The sequence below is a fragment of the Drosophila elegans genome, unplaced genomic scaffold (genome assembly GCF_018152505.1).
Source record: "Drosophila elegans isolate 14027-0461.03 unplaced genomic scaffold, ASM1815250v1 contig_149, whole genome shotgun sequence".
Classification (NCBI taxonomy): domain Eukaryota; kingdom Metazoa; phylum Arthropoda; class Insecta; order Diptera; family Drosophilidae; genus Drosophila; species Drosophila elegans.
Window position 1 is genome coordinate 21100228 of NW_024545513.1, and position 17256 is coordinate 21117483.

At 42.2% G+C, this 17256-nt stretch overlaps 1 protein-coding gene across 1 annotated transcript; it reads left to right on the forward strand.

Moving 5' to 3' along the window:
- The first annotated feature begins 1617 nt into the window (after positions 1 to 1617).
- Positions 1618 to 16241, forward strand: LOC108147602 (nuclear pore complex protein Nup205). The gene is made up of 11 exons (XM_041709200.1): positions 1618 to 1708; positions 1795 to 1940; positions 2013 to 2336; positions 2415 to 2516; positions 3912 to 4474; positions 5631 to 6149; positions 7253 to 8852; positions 9884 to 11319; positions 12874 to 13998; positions 15403 to 15560; positions 15626 to 16241. The coding sequence occupies exons 1-11, from the start codon at positions 1702 to 1704 to the stop codon at positions 16045 to 16047; spliced, it is 6402 nt and encodes a 2133-aa protein (XP_041565134.1). The 5' UTR covers positions 1618 to 1701; the 3' UTR covers positions 16048 to 16241.
- Positions 16242 to 17256: the final 1015 nt, after the last annotated feature.

Below are 17256 nucleotides of genomic sequence, written 5' to 3' on the forward strand. Positions count from 1 at the left end.
TTGCGTGGGCGAACGAACGGGAGAGAGAATAATAAAAACGAAGAGAACCGAATTTGGAGTTTTATGCACTGGCGGCACTGTATGAGTGTGTCTGTGTGACTGCTACCCCCACACACTTGCACTCTGCCTCTCCCAACTCCAACTCCCGTTCCAATTTCAATTCCAATTTGAATGATTCTTAAACGAACTCGATTACCAATTGCTATATATTGTCCTTTTTGAATGAATTTGAATATGAATAAACGTTGTAGTTATTAGGCCGTTTTGTTGTTGGTGTTGCGCCGCGCCGAGTGCATTTGCATTGGCAGCCAGCATCCCACAAAGAAGGAGTTTTCCCAGTTAACTGCCATTTGGTGATTCACTCACAACTCGAATTGGACACTAGGCACTGCGTTCGATTGCCAACTGGGATCGGCGGTCGAGTCGAACAGAAAAAAAAGCGGAACAAAACAAACGGATGGTACTATCGGGAAACTACGAAAAGTCCGTGCGTAGATTTTCACGAAAAACGCCCCGCCCGCGCCGCACTGAAGTTGTGTGTGGTGTGACCGTAGTCGCAAAGGCGGAAAATGAATTGCGGCGAAGAGCTGCCAACTCGATGTCGGAAGTGTTACCAGAGGGGCACTGGAAAGTCCGTTACGTTCTTTAGAAATGATTTTCATAATTTTAACCTCTATTTAGCTTAAAAACATTTCAGTTTAAAATAACTGAACCTAAGATTTTTGTTATCTTTAAGATTAAAGTGAGTGAGCACTCATACATAATTTTTAAATAGTATTAAAGTGTTAATAAGCCCAATATCTAATATTCTCTGCTTCTTGTAAGCACTTTGTATTGAACTTTTCCGTGGCTTTCAACAAATGACAGTATCCAAGCTTTAACTGTAGTTTAGCTTTTAATTATAGTTTAACTGTTTAACCTGTTTATTTCTTTCAACTCACAATAATTGCAACATTTTAAGTGAATCTATAATAAAAAACTTTAACTCGTTTATGATTTTTTATATATTGCTAAAACTTTTTTGTTTATCATATTTATTTTTTATGAAGCCCACAATCAATTGCTTGAATTATTATTTCGTGGTTGTATATAGGCTATTGCTTAATAAGTAAAGTTTATGAACTGTTCAAAATCTAACAAAAAAATCCAACAAAATTGTTGCTGCTTAACTATGTGGCTCAAAAAGTTGTTGTTTTTTAAAATAATTTATAAATTTTTTACAGGTGAATCAAATCGATAGAACCTAGGTGATTTTTAACATTTCTAGTAGGAAAATGAAGATCTTAAGACTCTAGCTGCGCCGTTATTTGTAACCCCTTTAATATGTACAAACTCTTGAAGTACACAAAGCGTACTGCATAAATGTTTTATCTAATGAAATTCATCACTGCCAAGGTGTTAACTGCTGATATATCGCCAGCACATTTATTAGACTACCGCACATACTTGCGTGTGCCAAGTGTAAACGGCAATGTTGCGTCATTGCGTCTACACGTAAGTGTAACTAGGCTATAACAGAAGTGTTTATTTGTAACATCCCCGTTGGGAAATCCAAGTTCCCAACCACCCGAGTTCCCAACCCGACCCGACCTATCGAAATCGGCATCGATGTTTTGCCTTAAATCGAAATAGCTTGCCGCGTTTTATACTGTTGCTATACTGTTGCGCCGCCGGCTCGAGAGAACTGCGAAACCAAGTGAAATGGATGGTGAGTGAGGTGTCCGGGACCGCCTGGTCCTGGTCACTGGATAGTCTATGGCTGAGCCCGCTTGACCCCAATTCCGCTGTTCGTAGGTGTGACCGAGGACATGTGGACGCCGTACAAACATCTGTACAGCGTTTTCCAGGCGACGGTGGCCAATCCCAGTGGCGTCACCTCGGACCTGGAGCTGTGCCTCAAGAAGTACAAGCACAGCTTCACCAACTTCCTGCGCAATCCGGTGGGTAGAGAGTGGCCAGTGTCCCAAACAAACCATTAAAGATTTAATAACCCATTGCTTTTGATTCGGCAGGCCAAGAGCGAGAAGAGTCGTGGTCATCTGAGAAGTGCCCTCAACGAGGGCATCCCACTGCCAGGACAGTCGCGGAAGATCAAACTGTCGCAGGACCTCGTCGATGAGGCCCTCATCCTCTCGGACATGTTCGACCTGGACGAGGTGTTCGCCGTGGAGCTGCTTTGCACCGCTCAGCGCCAGCAGCTCCATCATCCCGGCCTGCCCAGGGGCCTGGTGGCAGTGCTCCTCTACTACGACGGACGGAAGGCCATCAGTTGCACACTGCGCGACATGTTCCAGGCGGTCAGCGGCGTTTCCTGGAGCACCGAGCTGCCCAGGGAGGTGAGTGCGAGGTTCATTCATCGAGGATTGGAATCGAGGAGTAACCCCTGCTTTCGCCATATAACAAAAAAAAAATAGGTCACCTGCCTGGTCACCAACTATGCACAGAGCCTGGTGGACGACTCCAACATACTGGGACGCCTGCTGGAGCTGCTCGAGGAGATGGACCTCGACAAGGAGGTGCGTTTTTTGCGAGGGATCTCTTTCTTAGCTGTTCACAAATCAGTCAAGTCTTAAACTTACAGCTGTAATAGGAACGATAGGGACGGTTTTATAGCTGTATTTAGTAGTAGATGCAGAAAGATATATAAATTTAAACAATTATTTAAGCTGGTAAAAAAAGAGCTTCACTGCTTGCGATTTCTAGGTATGGCATTGTGTGTTTAACATCTCAATCAGCCTGTAGTATATTCATAATATTTTATTTCCCTCCTTTAATGTCAATCCTTAGTATTCTATCTTGTTTTTTTAAGAGTTTTGCATTCAATGAAATCAAACGACTTTTTTATAGATGCTAAAGCAGCTGGATTTACTTGTAATATTTATATTTTCAAAGATTTTTAAATTTAAACAGATTTTTTAGCTGCTCAAATAGATAGCTTTATTACCTTCAATTTGATCAGATATGGAATTGTATTTAACAACCTAACTTGTAGTTTATTCTTAATATTTTATTGCCCTCCTTTAAAACAATCCATCAATCCTCAGTTTTCAATATTGTTTTTTAAGTGTTTTACTCTCAATGAAATACTAAAGCAGTTGGATAAACTTGTAGTATTTATATACAAAAATATGTTTAAATTTAAACAAATTAGATAGCTAAACTACTTGCAATTTAGCCAGATATAGAATTGTATTAAACAACTTAATCAGCATGTGGTTTCCTATAATATCAACCCTCAGTAAATTTATTATAAATAAGTAAGATCGTAATCCCCTCATATAATGCCAACCCTCAGTATTCTATGTTGTTTTTTTTTAGGGGATGTATATACTCCTAGAAATCGTACGACTACGTTTTATAGCTGCTCAAGAATGAGATACGTTTTATAGTATATAAATTCAAAATAATTTTTTATTTGATCTTCAGCTGGTCTATTATAATAAGCCAGCTATGAAATTATATTAAGCAACTTAATCAGCATGTTAGTTATATGTTATTCCTTTCGTATTATATCAATACTCAGTATTCTATCTTGTATTTTAAGGCTTTTACAGTCATAGAAATCGTACGATTATGTTTTATAATTGCTAAAGGAAAAGGATTAGTTGGTAGTAATTATCAATAACATTGTTTTTCAATTTAATCGAATCCTAAAGATTGTAAAAAAGGTATGACTTATAAGCTTTGGTTTATTTTAGATTAGTAATATTGCATTTCCCACCTATAATATCAACCCCCAGTATTCCATCTTGTTGCCCACTTATGGTCCATACGATAATGGCAAACTAAAAATATATTTTTTTAATGAAAACCAAGGGAGATGGTCTATTTCACAAGCCAGTGAAATACATGTTTCAAGCTCTGGCCCCCGAAAATGAACACATATTTTGATAACTGCAATCGTCTTTCAGTGCATATTGCTGACCAAAAACCGAGCCTTCGGCTCCAAGAAGCACCAGAACCAGGTGCTGGGCCTCTACGAGGACATCCAGCGGGCACTTGCGATGGCCCTGTTCCATTGGTCCGCCCAGCGCGGCCTGCCACGCCCCATTGCCATCCGACTGATGCAGCAATTGGCCAGCCGGAAGACCACCGACGCCGATGGCAACATCGACGATGTGACCCTCGTCATGCTGATGGCCCTGCTGTACGCGTACGACACCTCCGTCCTGCTGGTCACCGAGTACATCAATCCGCACACAGCCCGCCTGCCCATCCTCAGCGATCCGGAGTTCGCCAAGAGCTTCCTGGAGGCCCTCTATGCGCAGGGCAGCTGGCAAACGCCGCGCCTCGACGCCATCATCACGTACAGCTTCGGTCTGACGCTGGCCAGCCTGCGCCACGCCCCCGGCCAACTGCAGGCCGCCGCCCTCACCGCCATCAATCGGGACGAGATCCTCATCGACGAGGCCCTGGCCGCCCAGGTGTTCGGCTTCATCTACCGCCTGCTGCTCGAGAAGGACCTGGTCTACACGTGAGTTTCGATTTTCTGCCTCTGGCACTGTGATTTTAAGGGGGTTTACCTCTGGTTAAATTAATTTTTTTTATATTTAATGTAGTTAGAAAGTTAAAGCGCTTTCTTTAATCTGCCTATCATGATATCTTTATAAACGTCTTAAATTTATATGGCATTTAATATGTGTCTATAACCGAAACTAAAATAAGGCAATTAGAAATTCAATTCTACTTGGAGAAGACTTTTAAAATAGAGCACTTAAATATAATAGGACGGTTTAGTGCTATGATGCAACAACAAATTAATAATCAGGATAAAGAATTGTGCTATCCGTCGAAAAGAATTTAGATTTGATTTAACCAAATACTAAAGATTGTAAAAATGACTTTTGATTTTAGAGTTGCTAATTTGCAATTTAGCTATATGAAATGATTAACATTTTGGCCACGATTTAATGTTAAACCATATCCTTTATACCTTATACAAGTATAAAAAATGAACGAAGATAAAACGGAAAAAAAATGGAATTTTTTAAATTTTTATGTTCAGTTGCGGTCAAAATAATAGTTTTTTTTTTGCCCTATGGAAATACTCATAAAAAAAATAATATATATATTTTTTTTGAAAATTATTTTTGTTTTCGTGAAACTAATACTATAAACTAAATGGACAAATATAAAAATATCCAATTATCATAGGTATAATATTTAAAAAAAATTTTAAAAAAGATTGAAAATTTTTAGTTTTTAATTTCTAATTTGAAAAACATGTCTATATTAAAACATTTTCATTCCAATTCAAAGTACAGATAAACGACGATTTATGGTTATTTCCTTAAATTGTTAAAAAATCATTTACTACAGTATTTTGAAAGGTTAATTTAAAGGAATTATTATTAATAATTATTTTCCATTTCCTTGAAAACTAAAACATTCTGATTTTGTTAATTGATTAGTTAGCATTATAATAAATTAAATGAAAAGTTGTTCTATTTTTTTAAGCACTTTACATATTTCCCCCAACTATTATTTTGACCGCAGCTGTATCTATCTAATAACAAAAATCGTTGTTCATGCAGTATAGAGGGTTAACCAACTAAATAACTAAATAAATACAAACATATCTGCTTGCCTGGAGACACACACTAACCATTGTCCCGCTTCTCATCCTGCAGCACCGAGTTCATATACCGCCGTCTGCACTTGCTCATCACCGACTTCATCGACTTCATGCACGCCAAGGTGTCGGAGCTGCGCGGCCGGGCGGACGAGTCGGCGCGGACGGTGATGAGCTTCCTGAACGAGGGCCTCGAGCCGCCGCCCAACCTGGACTCCAACTTCGAGCTGCTCATGCTGTGCGTGGCCAAGCTGTACGGCGATCCGCGGGTGAGCATCAAGCTGTGCAACGAGTACTGGGGCCCCTGCGACCCCACCGGCGCCACCTTCGGCGTCCTGCTGCCCGCGGCCTTCAAGAACACCTCGCGTTCGGTGTCCCTGTTCAAGTTCATCAGCCTGGCCAGCGAACTGCTGCCGCAGACCCTGTTCAAGTCCTACCTCCGTATGATTTCCGGCCTCACGCGCACCGAGTTCGCCGCGCGGTGCGCCTTCAATATGCTAAAGCTGCCGCAGGTGACCACCGGCACCTATGCGGTCAGCTGGGATCACTTCTTCTCCACGCTGGCCAACTACTACAAGTGAGTACGGAGTGCGAGGCAGAGCCCTCCTTGAGTGGAGTCACTCAAAGGGTCGCATTTAAACAAATAGGTCACTTAAAATTTTCTACTTGATCTCATTCTGATGGCTCATGACTCATATGACTCCTATATCTTATGACTCCTTTGACTCATGACTCCTATAGCTCATGACTTTTATGACTCATGACTACTCATACAAACTAGAAGCCCAAAGGAAACGATTCTTACAAAAGTAACACGGTTATAGCCAAAAATATCCGATTGGAATTAAAGTGATTTCTGTTAAGTCAAAGCACCAACCGCGAATTCTTTAGAACAAGAGGATAACTCTTTTATTTTGAACTGTCGTTTATGTTATTTAGAATAATTAAACCCTTTAGGACCTTTGACAATGAAATGTATGCACTAGTTGAGTTTAAAATCTTAATCTGTTTCTTTAAAACCATTAACATAGTAATTACAGTAAAACTTTTTAGAATATCAGCGCGAATTCTTTAGCTGAAGATAGTAGAAAGTGTTATTTTCAAAGCCGGGTATGATTGCCAATAAATGATTGCTTAGAAACATTTTAGGGACGCGCAGTTAATCCAGGATACCATTTTCGCGAATATTGGTAATCACATCGATAAATTAGGCTTTCATAATTAATAATAATGCTCAAGAATTCGCGGTCATACATCATTAAATAGGGAAGAAACATTATTGAATTAAAGAATTTAATAGCGAACTTTTTCAAAGCAATTAAATATAATATAATAATGTTAATAAATTCCTAATTTCTTTGATCATGTTGCCTTTTCAATATGACATTTCCCAGCTCCGATTGATAGATTGAGCTATTCGAGTCCATGATTCCATGAGTTTATGATTCCAATGAGCTCTTTCTTTCGATCGAATCAAATAGCTTATCGTAAAAAGCTGGGAGCTGATCTATTTGAATCGAATATTTAGGTGAGCTAAGTCACTGTATTAGCTACATAAACTAAACATATTTCTAATGAATCAAGTAGATCATAGCTTATATTACAAGCTATAATTCATTATGAGCTATATCTTGACAACTATTTCCCTCTAACGCCCATGTAATGTTTCCTTTGACCCAGCTTGATGCGTAACGATTTCAACACCAACATCAGCGCCGCCGGGGAGACCATCTACCGCGGCCGCTCCACACCGCGGATCATCACGCAGCGCGAGGCGGAGCACCTGGTGGCCGTCATGGGCATCATCCAGGCGGTGGCCGAGCACGACGAGATCTCGCGCATCATGATCTGTGAGCAGGCCAACTGGCAGACGCCGCAGGTGCTGCTGGGCCTGGTGGCCTGCTCCACGCCGCTGCTGCTCAAGGCAGAGATCCTGTTCACGCTGGCCGCTTTGGCCAAGTCCAAGGAGACGGCACGGGCCATGTGGTTCCATTTGGAGGACTCACAGATCATACCTACCGTGCCGGTGACGAGCAACTACGGCCAGTGCAGCCTGGCGGAGGAGATCGAGCAGAACGAGAGCCGGCTGGAGCAGTACAAGTTGACGCGCGGCATTCTGCAGCTGCTGCACACCCTGATGACGGGCCACATGCCCAAGAGTCTGGGCGTGGGACCACGCAAGCCCGGCTACGATGCCTACCTTAAGTTTGTGCTGGAATCGGTGCTGCTGAAGTTCTACAATCGGGCGTACAAGGATCCTGCCGAGAAGTGGCAGGTGGGCGCCCAGTGCCTCAAACTGCTCTACTACCTGCTGGCCACCTACTGTCCGCGTGCCTCCGACTTCCAGGAGACGCGCGACGAGCATCCCTATCCCGGCTACCATGTGATGATGCAGCTGCAGGTCAAATCGGACATGCTGCACCTGCTGCTGCGCATCGTGGAGGAGGCACGCGAGCGGCTGGACGACTACAATCGCTTCCGCGGCAAGGAACTGCTCGAGGAGTGCACCCTCTATGCCCTGCTGCTGCTCGAGGCTGGCCTGGCCAAGCAGAATGCCTTCTTCGAGACCCATTCGGCGGCCAATTCGCCCATCATGCTGTCGGGGCTTAATCGCATGCTGCTCGACCTCAATCCGCGCAGCCGCAAGCCCGACCATGTGCTGAACATCGTCAAGTTTGTGACCTACAATAGTTGGCTGCCGCGTCATGCGTTGGCCGCCGTCAAGATCCTCAGTGCCGTCACCCAGCTGCCCAATATCTCCGCCCAGATACTCAGCATGTACGCCCAGGGCAGCAACGAGAAGCTCGAGATCCGGCAGGGATTCGTCGAGTGTCTGGAGATGGAGGTGGGCGTGGCCAAGCACGGCGGCGATGAGCTGCTTGACCAGCTGGCCCTCAACGATCATGTTCCGTTCCTGGGTTTTGCCACCGATGGCGATAGCAATCGCGAACGGGATCGCGAACGGGATCGAGAGCGGGATCGCGGGATGGGCAACAGAGAGCGGGAGCGGGAACAGGAGACGACGGGACTCGATCTGGATCCAGAGGAGGAGGAGGTCGCGCCGGAGCGCAAGCCGGCCCGCATCGAGCTGCAGCTGAAGGAGGCCATCGTGCAGCTGTTCGAGATGAATCTCAGCCAGCAGCTGCCCAACTTTGTCTACTTTCTGCTCGGCGTGGACGTGCTGCGCGACTTCATGGCCAACGAGAAGCAGCAGTTGGGCATAGAGATGCACTGTTCGTGCGTCAACTCGCTGGTGCTGCTTCTGGAGAAGTACTTGGAGGTGGGTGCAACCAGTCATATGTATATTCTAAGTCTCCCCTTTAGAAAACAGCTTGGATCAGCTAACAACAAGGTTTAAGTCTAAAAACTCAGCTCCCAGATTTGTGAACTATTCTATCTTCAAACGATACAAAAGGTTCATGGCATCAAAGGTTCGAGTAGCTCAATCTTTGTCATGTTGAAAAAGCAATGTGATCAAAGAAATTAAAGATATATTTGCATAATTACCATATTTAATTTCTATGATCATATTATCCTAAAAGTTGTTTAAAAATGTATCACATTTGAAATAGGTCCAATTTATTAATATATATAGGTCCAATTTTTTTTTTTATTATATAGGTCCAATTTTTTTTTTTGTAATATATCACGCCCACGAATCCCAAAAGTCTGCCATGTCACTTTGAAATGTGATAGAGGCGTGTTTTTAAGCTTTACATGTTAATTTACTTTATATATATTGGCTCAAAAAACAATTTTTCAAATCCAACCAATATTTAAGAAGTTATTAGGATAAATGTAAATGGTTGGATATTCGAAAATTCGAGATAGATGGCGCCACCTAAAACTAAATTTTTCCTAAAGCGAATATTTTGATATTGACATATGATAGAAGCTTGTAATTAAGCTTTGCATGTTTATTGGGTTCATATCTATCGACTCGCACAAAAATATTCCAAATTCAACCAATATTTTCAAAGTTATTGGGATAAATGTAAATGTAGATGGCGCCACCTAAAACTAAATTTTTCCTAAAGCGAATATTTTAATATTGACAATTGATAGAAGCTTGTAATTAAGCTTTGCATGTTTATTGGGCATATCTATCGACTCAAATTCAACCAATATTTTCAAAGTTATTGGGATAAATGTAAATGTAGATGGCGCCACCTAAAATATGAATTGCTTTGAAGGCAACCTTTTAAAATTGATTAGCTGAGTGAGAGTTATCTCATATTTGCTGGCCATTGATATGCTACCCTTGCTGTACTCATCATTCCTTTGCCTTTGATCTAATCCCTAATCCTACAGCAACAGCGTCACAGCGAGGAGTACTGCGAGCACACGACCAAGATCGTGGAACGCATCTACCACCTGTTCCATGGACTGTGCGCCAATCGCCGCACCACGGAGACGATCCTGCGCTACTTCCGGCTGACGTGCAACGACTTCCTGCTGCGCCACCTCAACTCGCTGCCCTTCCGCCAGCATCGCGAGGACCATGTGCTGCACGCCATGAGCCACCTGCTCAACTGTGTGTCCATCGATGTGAAGCTGGCCGCCACCCACGGCCAGACGACGCGCTACAACCTCCTGTGCGACATCCTGCTCATGGGTAACGGCTCGGAGGCGCAGCGTTCCGCTCACGGCCTCCCGATGGAGTTGGGTCATGGCCTGATGCCCCAATCGGCACCCTTCTTTGCCATGGATCTGTTGCCCAGCGGCGGAGGATCAATGAATGGTTCCGGTTCGGGTTCGGGTTCTGGTTCAGGCTCTGGATCGGGATCGGGCTCTGGATCGGGTACGGGCGCGGGTGCGGGTGGAGGAGCTGCGGCCAGTGCCTTGAAACCGCCACTGCTGCAGGAGACATCGCAGGGATTGCATGCCAATCGGCTGCTCGACTGTCTTGTCCTGGAGAACGACACGCTCAGCCAGCCGCGATTGGAGTTCTTCGATGCACAACTGACCGCCCAGCTGCTGCGCGACTGCGAATCGTCGGTGGACTCACCAACCAGCCTGATCAATGTGCGCCAGCTGCACGACATACTGCACGACGAGCTGCGCCTGGTGCAGAGCACCATCGTCAGCGGGCAGCGCAAGGCCATCTATGCGGAGATCACGGTGCTGCTGAGGCACGCCGTCAGTGTGAATCGCGTGCGCACGCAGCGCTGCGCCACGTTGGCCTTCATGGAGGCCTGGGGCCAGCTGGTCCAGGTGCTGTTCAGCAGCATGCCCGAGGCTGTGCTGCCGGTGGCGCTGCGGCGCCAGCACATCGTCGACATCATCGAGAGGATACTGATCAAGGTGCAGCCCATTCAGCCCATCATCGAGATCTCGATTCAGGTCAGCGAGACGGTGCTGCTGCTGTTGGCCAACCTGCGCTACTGCTGCTACCAGGTGGAGGACCAGCGATCCGACGATCGTCGTCTCTCCAGCGACGATCCATCGCTGGTCAATGGCCACACCGTCGATTCGCAGGCCGGCAAACTGCTGGTGCTGGGCAAGAAGAGCATCGGTCATGGACTTGCTGGTTCGCCGGATGGCGATGGTGCCGGCGGCAGGGAGAGCGGCGGTGCCGGTACCAACAGCAGCAACCTGCGCTTCATCCTCAAGAGTCTCGTCGAGTGGATCATGATCAGCGAGGTGAAGTCGCAGAAGTTGCGCATCAACCTCTACAGCGCCCTGCTCAACTGCCTGCGCATTGCCAAGCGGCTGCGCACCGACGAGCAGCTCGAGTACCAGGAAACGTAAGTACTTAACATACTGCCAACTAACTACCAAACTGTCTGTCAGCAATTTCCAAAATTACTTTTCTTTGAAAAAAAAAAAATACTCACAATATTTCAAAAAATATTTTATATAAAACTATTATAAACTGTATAGAAATTTAAGCAACATATTTTTTGCTTTACTGTTTTATAAGTAAAATTCAAATTTCAAGTCAATCCTAAAAAAGATTTAAGCTGACTTAATTCATTTCACTTAATTCAAATGAATTTTTTTAGAAGCTTATATTCACAAGCTCTTAACTATATAAAAATTCAAAGAAATTTGTATTTTTCATATATTTGAAGTAAAATTTTAAGTCGATCCGAAAAAGATTTAAGCTGGTTGGCCTTGTTTACTTTTATTAATAATAATTCAATGAATATTTTTGTAGCCTGTGACTATAAAAAGTACTGTAAACATTATACAAATTTTAAGAAATTTATTTTTATATTTTTGAAGTAAAAATAATTAATTAAAATTGGCTTTATTAATTTTCCTAACAGATAATTTCTCACAATATTTTAATGAACTCTTTTTTAAGCTTGTAAAAAAAAACTATATACAAATTAAACACATTTTTTTTTGTGCCTGTTTTAATATTTTAAGTCGATCCCCAAAAATTTTTAATTATCTTAACAGATAATTTCTCACAATATTTTAATGAATATTTTTTGAAGCTTGTAAATATAACAATATGGTAAAGGGGTTACCCCCACTTAAAACTTTGAAATTAAAACACCCTTTTTTAACATGTTTTTTAAGTAAAACTATAGTATAATACGTCTTTAAACATTATTGAAATCGCATTCGTTGCGTAGACGACTGTCTAATGTGCCAGATTAAAAATTTAAAGCGTTTTTCTTAAAATAACCAAAATACTCTAAAAACTACTTAACCAAATGTATTTTTGATATTAAAAAATCTTCATTTTTTTTGTAAAAAACGAAGCACACAAGTTTAAAGCCAAGTTCAAAGCTGTGGTCAAAATACTAGTTTTTTAGTATATTGATAAAGCAGTAGAAAATAGGTCGAAATAAGCACTTTAATTTTTTTTTTATAATCTAGCTTCATTAAAATATTAAATAAATAATAAATAGTAAATAAAAATATATGAGATGTTGAAAACATTTTTTTTTCCAACACAAAGCTCTGATGAATCGTAAATTTGTAGTTATTTTCTTAAATTGTCATACAATTAGTTACTACAATATATGGCAATGAATTCATTTTTCTTGAAAAACGTAAAAATGTCAGAGGTTGTTAAACATCCAATTTTTAGCACTTTACATAGTCCCACTACCATTATTTCGACCGCAACTGTATGTAATCGTTTCAAAACGTTTTGGGTAGCGCAATTCCTTGATTCCTGCTTTTACTAAATGTAAATAAAATTATGCACTTTGCTTTGAAAATGTAATTAAAAGATGCCAAAATGAACAAATCCCTTGACTGTAGAAGTGATAACTGTTGGTATGCCTGATTATTGATTGTACTGCCGCTGACTAAGTTTCAACCATTCCATGCCATTGCAGGGTGATATCCCGACAGGAGAGCTCCCGGATGAGCAGCATGGAGGTGCGACGCGACGACCGCCGGCGGCTGACGGCCATGGCCGCGGACGTGATCGGCACGTTCGGCGAGAAGCTGATCGACACCATTTGCCACGATGCGGTAACCGGCCACGATGTGTGCCGGATGCTGGCGCTGGCCTGCCTGGACATGATCTCCGAACTGGAGGCGGTGAGCACACTGTGCGACTTCGTGGCGATGCGGGGCTACCTCAAGCACATGCTGGATAGTTTGGGCAAGTCGAGCGAGGCGCTGTGCGGCATCCTGCAGCCGGTGCCGGACCATCTGCGTCCGCTGTACGTGTACGAGTCGCGGATGGCCTTCCTCACGCGCATGGCGAACACGGGCGTGGGCGCCCGCCTCCTGCTCGCCGAGCGGGCATTGGGCGTGCTGTCCAACATGCGCGTCTACGATCTGCAGCCCGACCTCAAGGCCAGCGAACTGAAACGAAACGAGCCGCCCAACTTTCTGCCGGCCATCGATGAGCGTTTCCGTGCCATCCTGCTGCCGGCACTGGCCCTTTGCGATGCCATTATCAATTCGCTGGGATCGCGCAACAATTCGGCTGCCTTGCAGGTGCTCAACTTTCTGTTCGCCCACATCGATATGGTGGAGGCGATGCTGCGCACGGCCACACCGTTCATGGATCTGGGTCACCTGCAGCAGCTGGCGGCCATCACCAATCTGTTTGCCCGCACCAATACGCACGAGGTGACCGCTCTGGAGGACAGCCTCGATGTGGAGAACGATCTGGAGCTGCGCAATCGATTGGGACGCCTGCAGCAGCTGATGATCGTCGTCTTTGGCCGCTTCTCCGTCAGCGAGGCCACCATTCGGCGCATGCTGCAGCAGGACCAGGAGCAGGATAATCACCATCACCATCACCAGCAGAAGCATCAGCAGCTGCAACAACAGGAGGGCAACGAACTGGCCGGAGGCGAGGGCTCCAAAACGCTGCGCATCAAGTTCTTCCTGGACATCGCCGCCAATTTGTCGCTCTACTGTCGCAACGCGGTCACCAGCCACGTGAAGGATAGCATGACCTCCAAGTTCCTGCTCACCACCATGATCAACGACGTGACGCCGCTGTAAGTTTTCACCAGCTAAGTGAAAGAAGAAGAACACTTCTTGATTTAGAAAAAAATTTACTTAAGGGTTAGGGTTTTTACATTTTTAATCTATAATATTATGAGATCGTTGGGCCAAGATTTCAAGAAAAACTGGCAAAGCTAAAGCGGTCTAAGCGACTCGTACATCGAGTTTGTTTTCATGTTGGATTTTCGAGCAAGAAAAACTAAGTCGATTTTTTAACAAATGCCATTTCTAGAGTTTGAATATCGTAGAGCAAAAGCTACCAAACATTTTTGTTTTTAAAAACCATATCTCCCTTTATTTAACGAATAATGGACTAAACATGTCCTTAAAAATAGGTATGCTTATTTGGAAAAAGATTACCTTAAAAACTAACTTTAGGCCGTGTACCTTAAGTAATTTGTAGGTCAAGTTAAACTAATATGGTAGCCTCGTTTTTAAGGCCATAATTTTATTAACAAATCTATTTTTCCCAAAATCTTAAGCAGATTGACTGTCTTTGTCTATGGAGAATTTGTAGTTGTTCGTTCTGTGTGCTAAAGTAAATTTGTTCAGACTTTGAATTGATTCGAAGAGGTTTTTTGGAAGTCCCCATATTAATTATATAAAAACAGGGAACGTACTCATACGTTTCATATTTAAAATCACAAAATAATTGTTTTTTTTAAGACTTTCGAAATACTTTTCAAGAACAATAATTTTTTTTGAGCAAAAAATAAAAAATTCTTTGATTTTTTCGATAACTTAAAAAAACGCTTAATCATGGATATTGTTTTGCTTAAAATAAAACTTAAAAAAACGAATTATTAAAGTTATTTTTTTATACAAGTAAAATAAAACTTTTTTTTGAAAATGCGGTTTTTGTGTGCAGAGTTTCGACGATATTTTCGAACAATTTTTTTTGTATATGATGTTTTATAGTTATTTTTTTTATTTTTTCTTTTTTTAAAGTGGTAGCTAAGGATACGCAACAGGGGCATATTCAAAAATATCATCAGTTCCCAAATTAGATTTATTTTGTTATTATTATTGCTTAATCATTATTTTTTATGTATACATTTTTTTTCAAAAATAATTATTATTTCAAAAGAATATTGCCATTCATTTAAGAGTCTTAAAGAATTGGATAAATTGACCAAAGAGGATCAACTTGGCGCTTCGATTTTAAGTCATGGATTTTGTTTACAAAAAACAATAGAATTAATAAATATTTACAGTCCCTGTCTTGAAAGCGTTTTTTCTTCAAGAGATAGGGTGCATTTCTTATCCAAATCTTTAAAAACCATTGATGTTTACTTTAATAAACCTTCCCAGTTTAAAAATAAGTTAATAGCTTATTGTTTATTGTTTATGTCCTTATATATCTTATTTATTGAAATGTCTTTCTATATCATTCACAGGACTGGCAAAGTGGACAGTAAGAAGCTGACGGCCGTCATGCACACCATCCTCAACCAGCTGAAGGGCTCCATCGGCTACTACCTCTCGCAGAAGTCCATTGCCGACAATCTGCTGCAGCAGCGCGCCTCCCTGCCGAACATCAGCTTTGGTCCCAATGGTGAGTTGTCTATCCCAATCGCAATCCACTTGTGTGGCCATAATTAAACCCGATATAATGCACAGGCAAGCAAAGCTATCTGGACTTGAGCCAGCGGCACAACGAGAAGCGCAGCGAACTGATGCAGGCCGTCTTCATTGCCGAGCAGAATCTGTACTTGCTGTGGATCCACCTGGACTTCTACCTGCGCAACGCCGTCGTCTATGCCAACGAGAACCGCAACGCCATCAACGAGAGCCTCCTGGACAACGGCAACGGCATCGGCAATGTGTCCGTGCTGAATGCCTCGCAGGACGAGATCCTGCAGCTCAAGCAGCTGCTCATCTCCACCTTCAACGAGACCTTCTGCACGCAGCTAATCACGGCCAGCGAGGACTACGCCACCAAGTGCAGGGGCTTCAACGCCTCGCTGCTGCGCCGCATCAAGGCGCTCGTCCAGTTCGCCCCGGTCACTGCCAATGGCGACAATTCCACGTTCATCTCGTAGGCTCGGATCGAACGCCATTTCCACTCCCCTCCCCCACCACTGCCGGCTCGTCTTGGTCCTTCGGTACGGATATCCGCCGCTAAGTTGCGCCTCGCAATCGGTAGGGCGATGCTGCCCTCCCGGTGTCTGTTTATGACATCGACTGAGCCACGTATTTAGTTTTATATTTCAATAAAAAGTGTTGATTTTCTCAAGCGAAAGCCGTTTTTTGTTGTGCAAAGTGGCACTGGAATCGGCAGACTATATTATAAAACTGTCAGAGAAACAATTATCGGAAATAGTCACAATTAAGTCAAAATCAAAAGGTTAAAGATTTAATAGGTGAACATATAGAACAAAAAATGATAACTTCCTTTTTTTTTTACATATTTGCAGATATTAATACTTCTTATCACACAAATTTATACTTTATATTAAAGATTTTCTCAAGCGAAAGCCGTTTTTGTTTAAAGTGGCACGGCAATCGGAAGACTATTTTATAAAACTGCCAGAACAACAATTAATTACTTTCGAAAATTGCTTTCGATTTCTTACCGATCGAAAACAATTTAGTCAAAATAAAATGGCTAAAGATGTAGTAGGTGAACACTTAGAACAAAATAATGATAACTTCCTTGTTATTAAACATATTTGCAGATATTAATACATTATTTTGCAGAAATTTATACTTAGCCGTTTTTTTGTGCAAAGTCGCACTGGAATCGAAAGACTATATTATAAAACTTTAGGAGAAACCATAATTACTTTCGAAAATTGTTACAATTTAGTCAAAATCAACTGGTTAAAGATCTAATAGGTGAACATATAGAATAAAAAAATAACTTTCTTTTTTATTAAACATATTTGCAGATATTAATACATTATGTTGCAGAAATTTATACTTTACATTGAGGGGTTATATACAGATTTTCTCAAGCGAAATCGAAAGCAAACAAAAAATGATAACTTCCTTGTTTTTAAACATTGCAGAAATTTATACTTTATATAAAGCGGTTATATACAGAAAGAATTTTAAAAAATGTAGTATTTTTTATTTTATTTTGTTAATGTACATATATTTTATAATATTTTCAAAGCATCACCTAAATTTTAAAAGGCGTTTCAGAGTTCTACTGGTCGTCGGGCTTGCCAGGGAAGCCGCTATTATGCATTATGTATTCTGTTTGTATAGACAAAAAACCTAAGCCAGGTATTTTACCAATAAAAAAC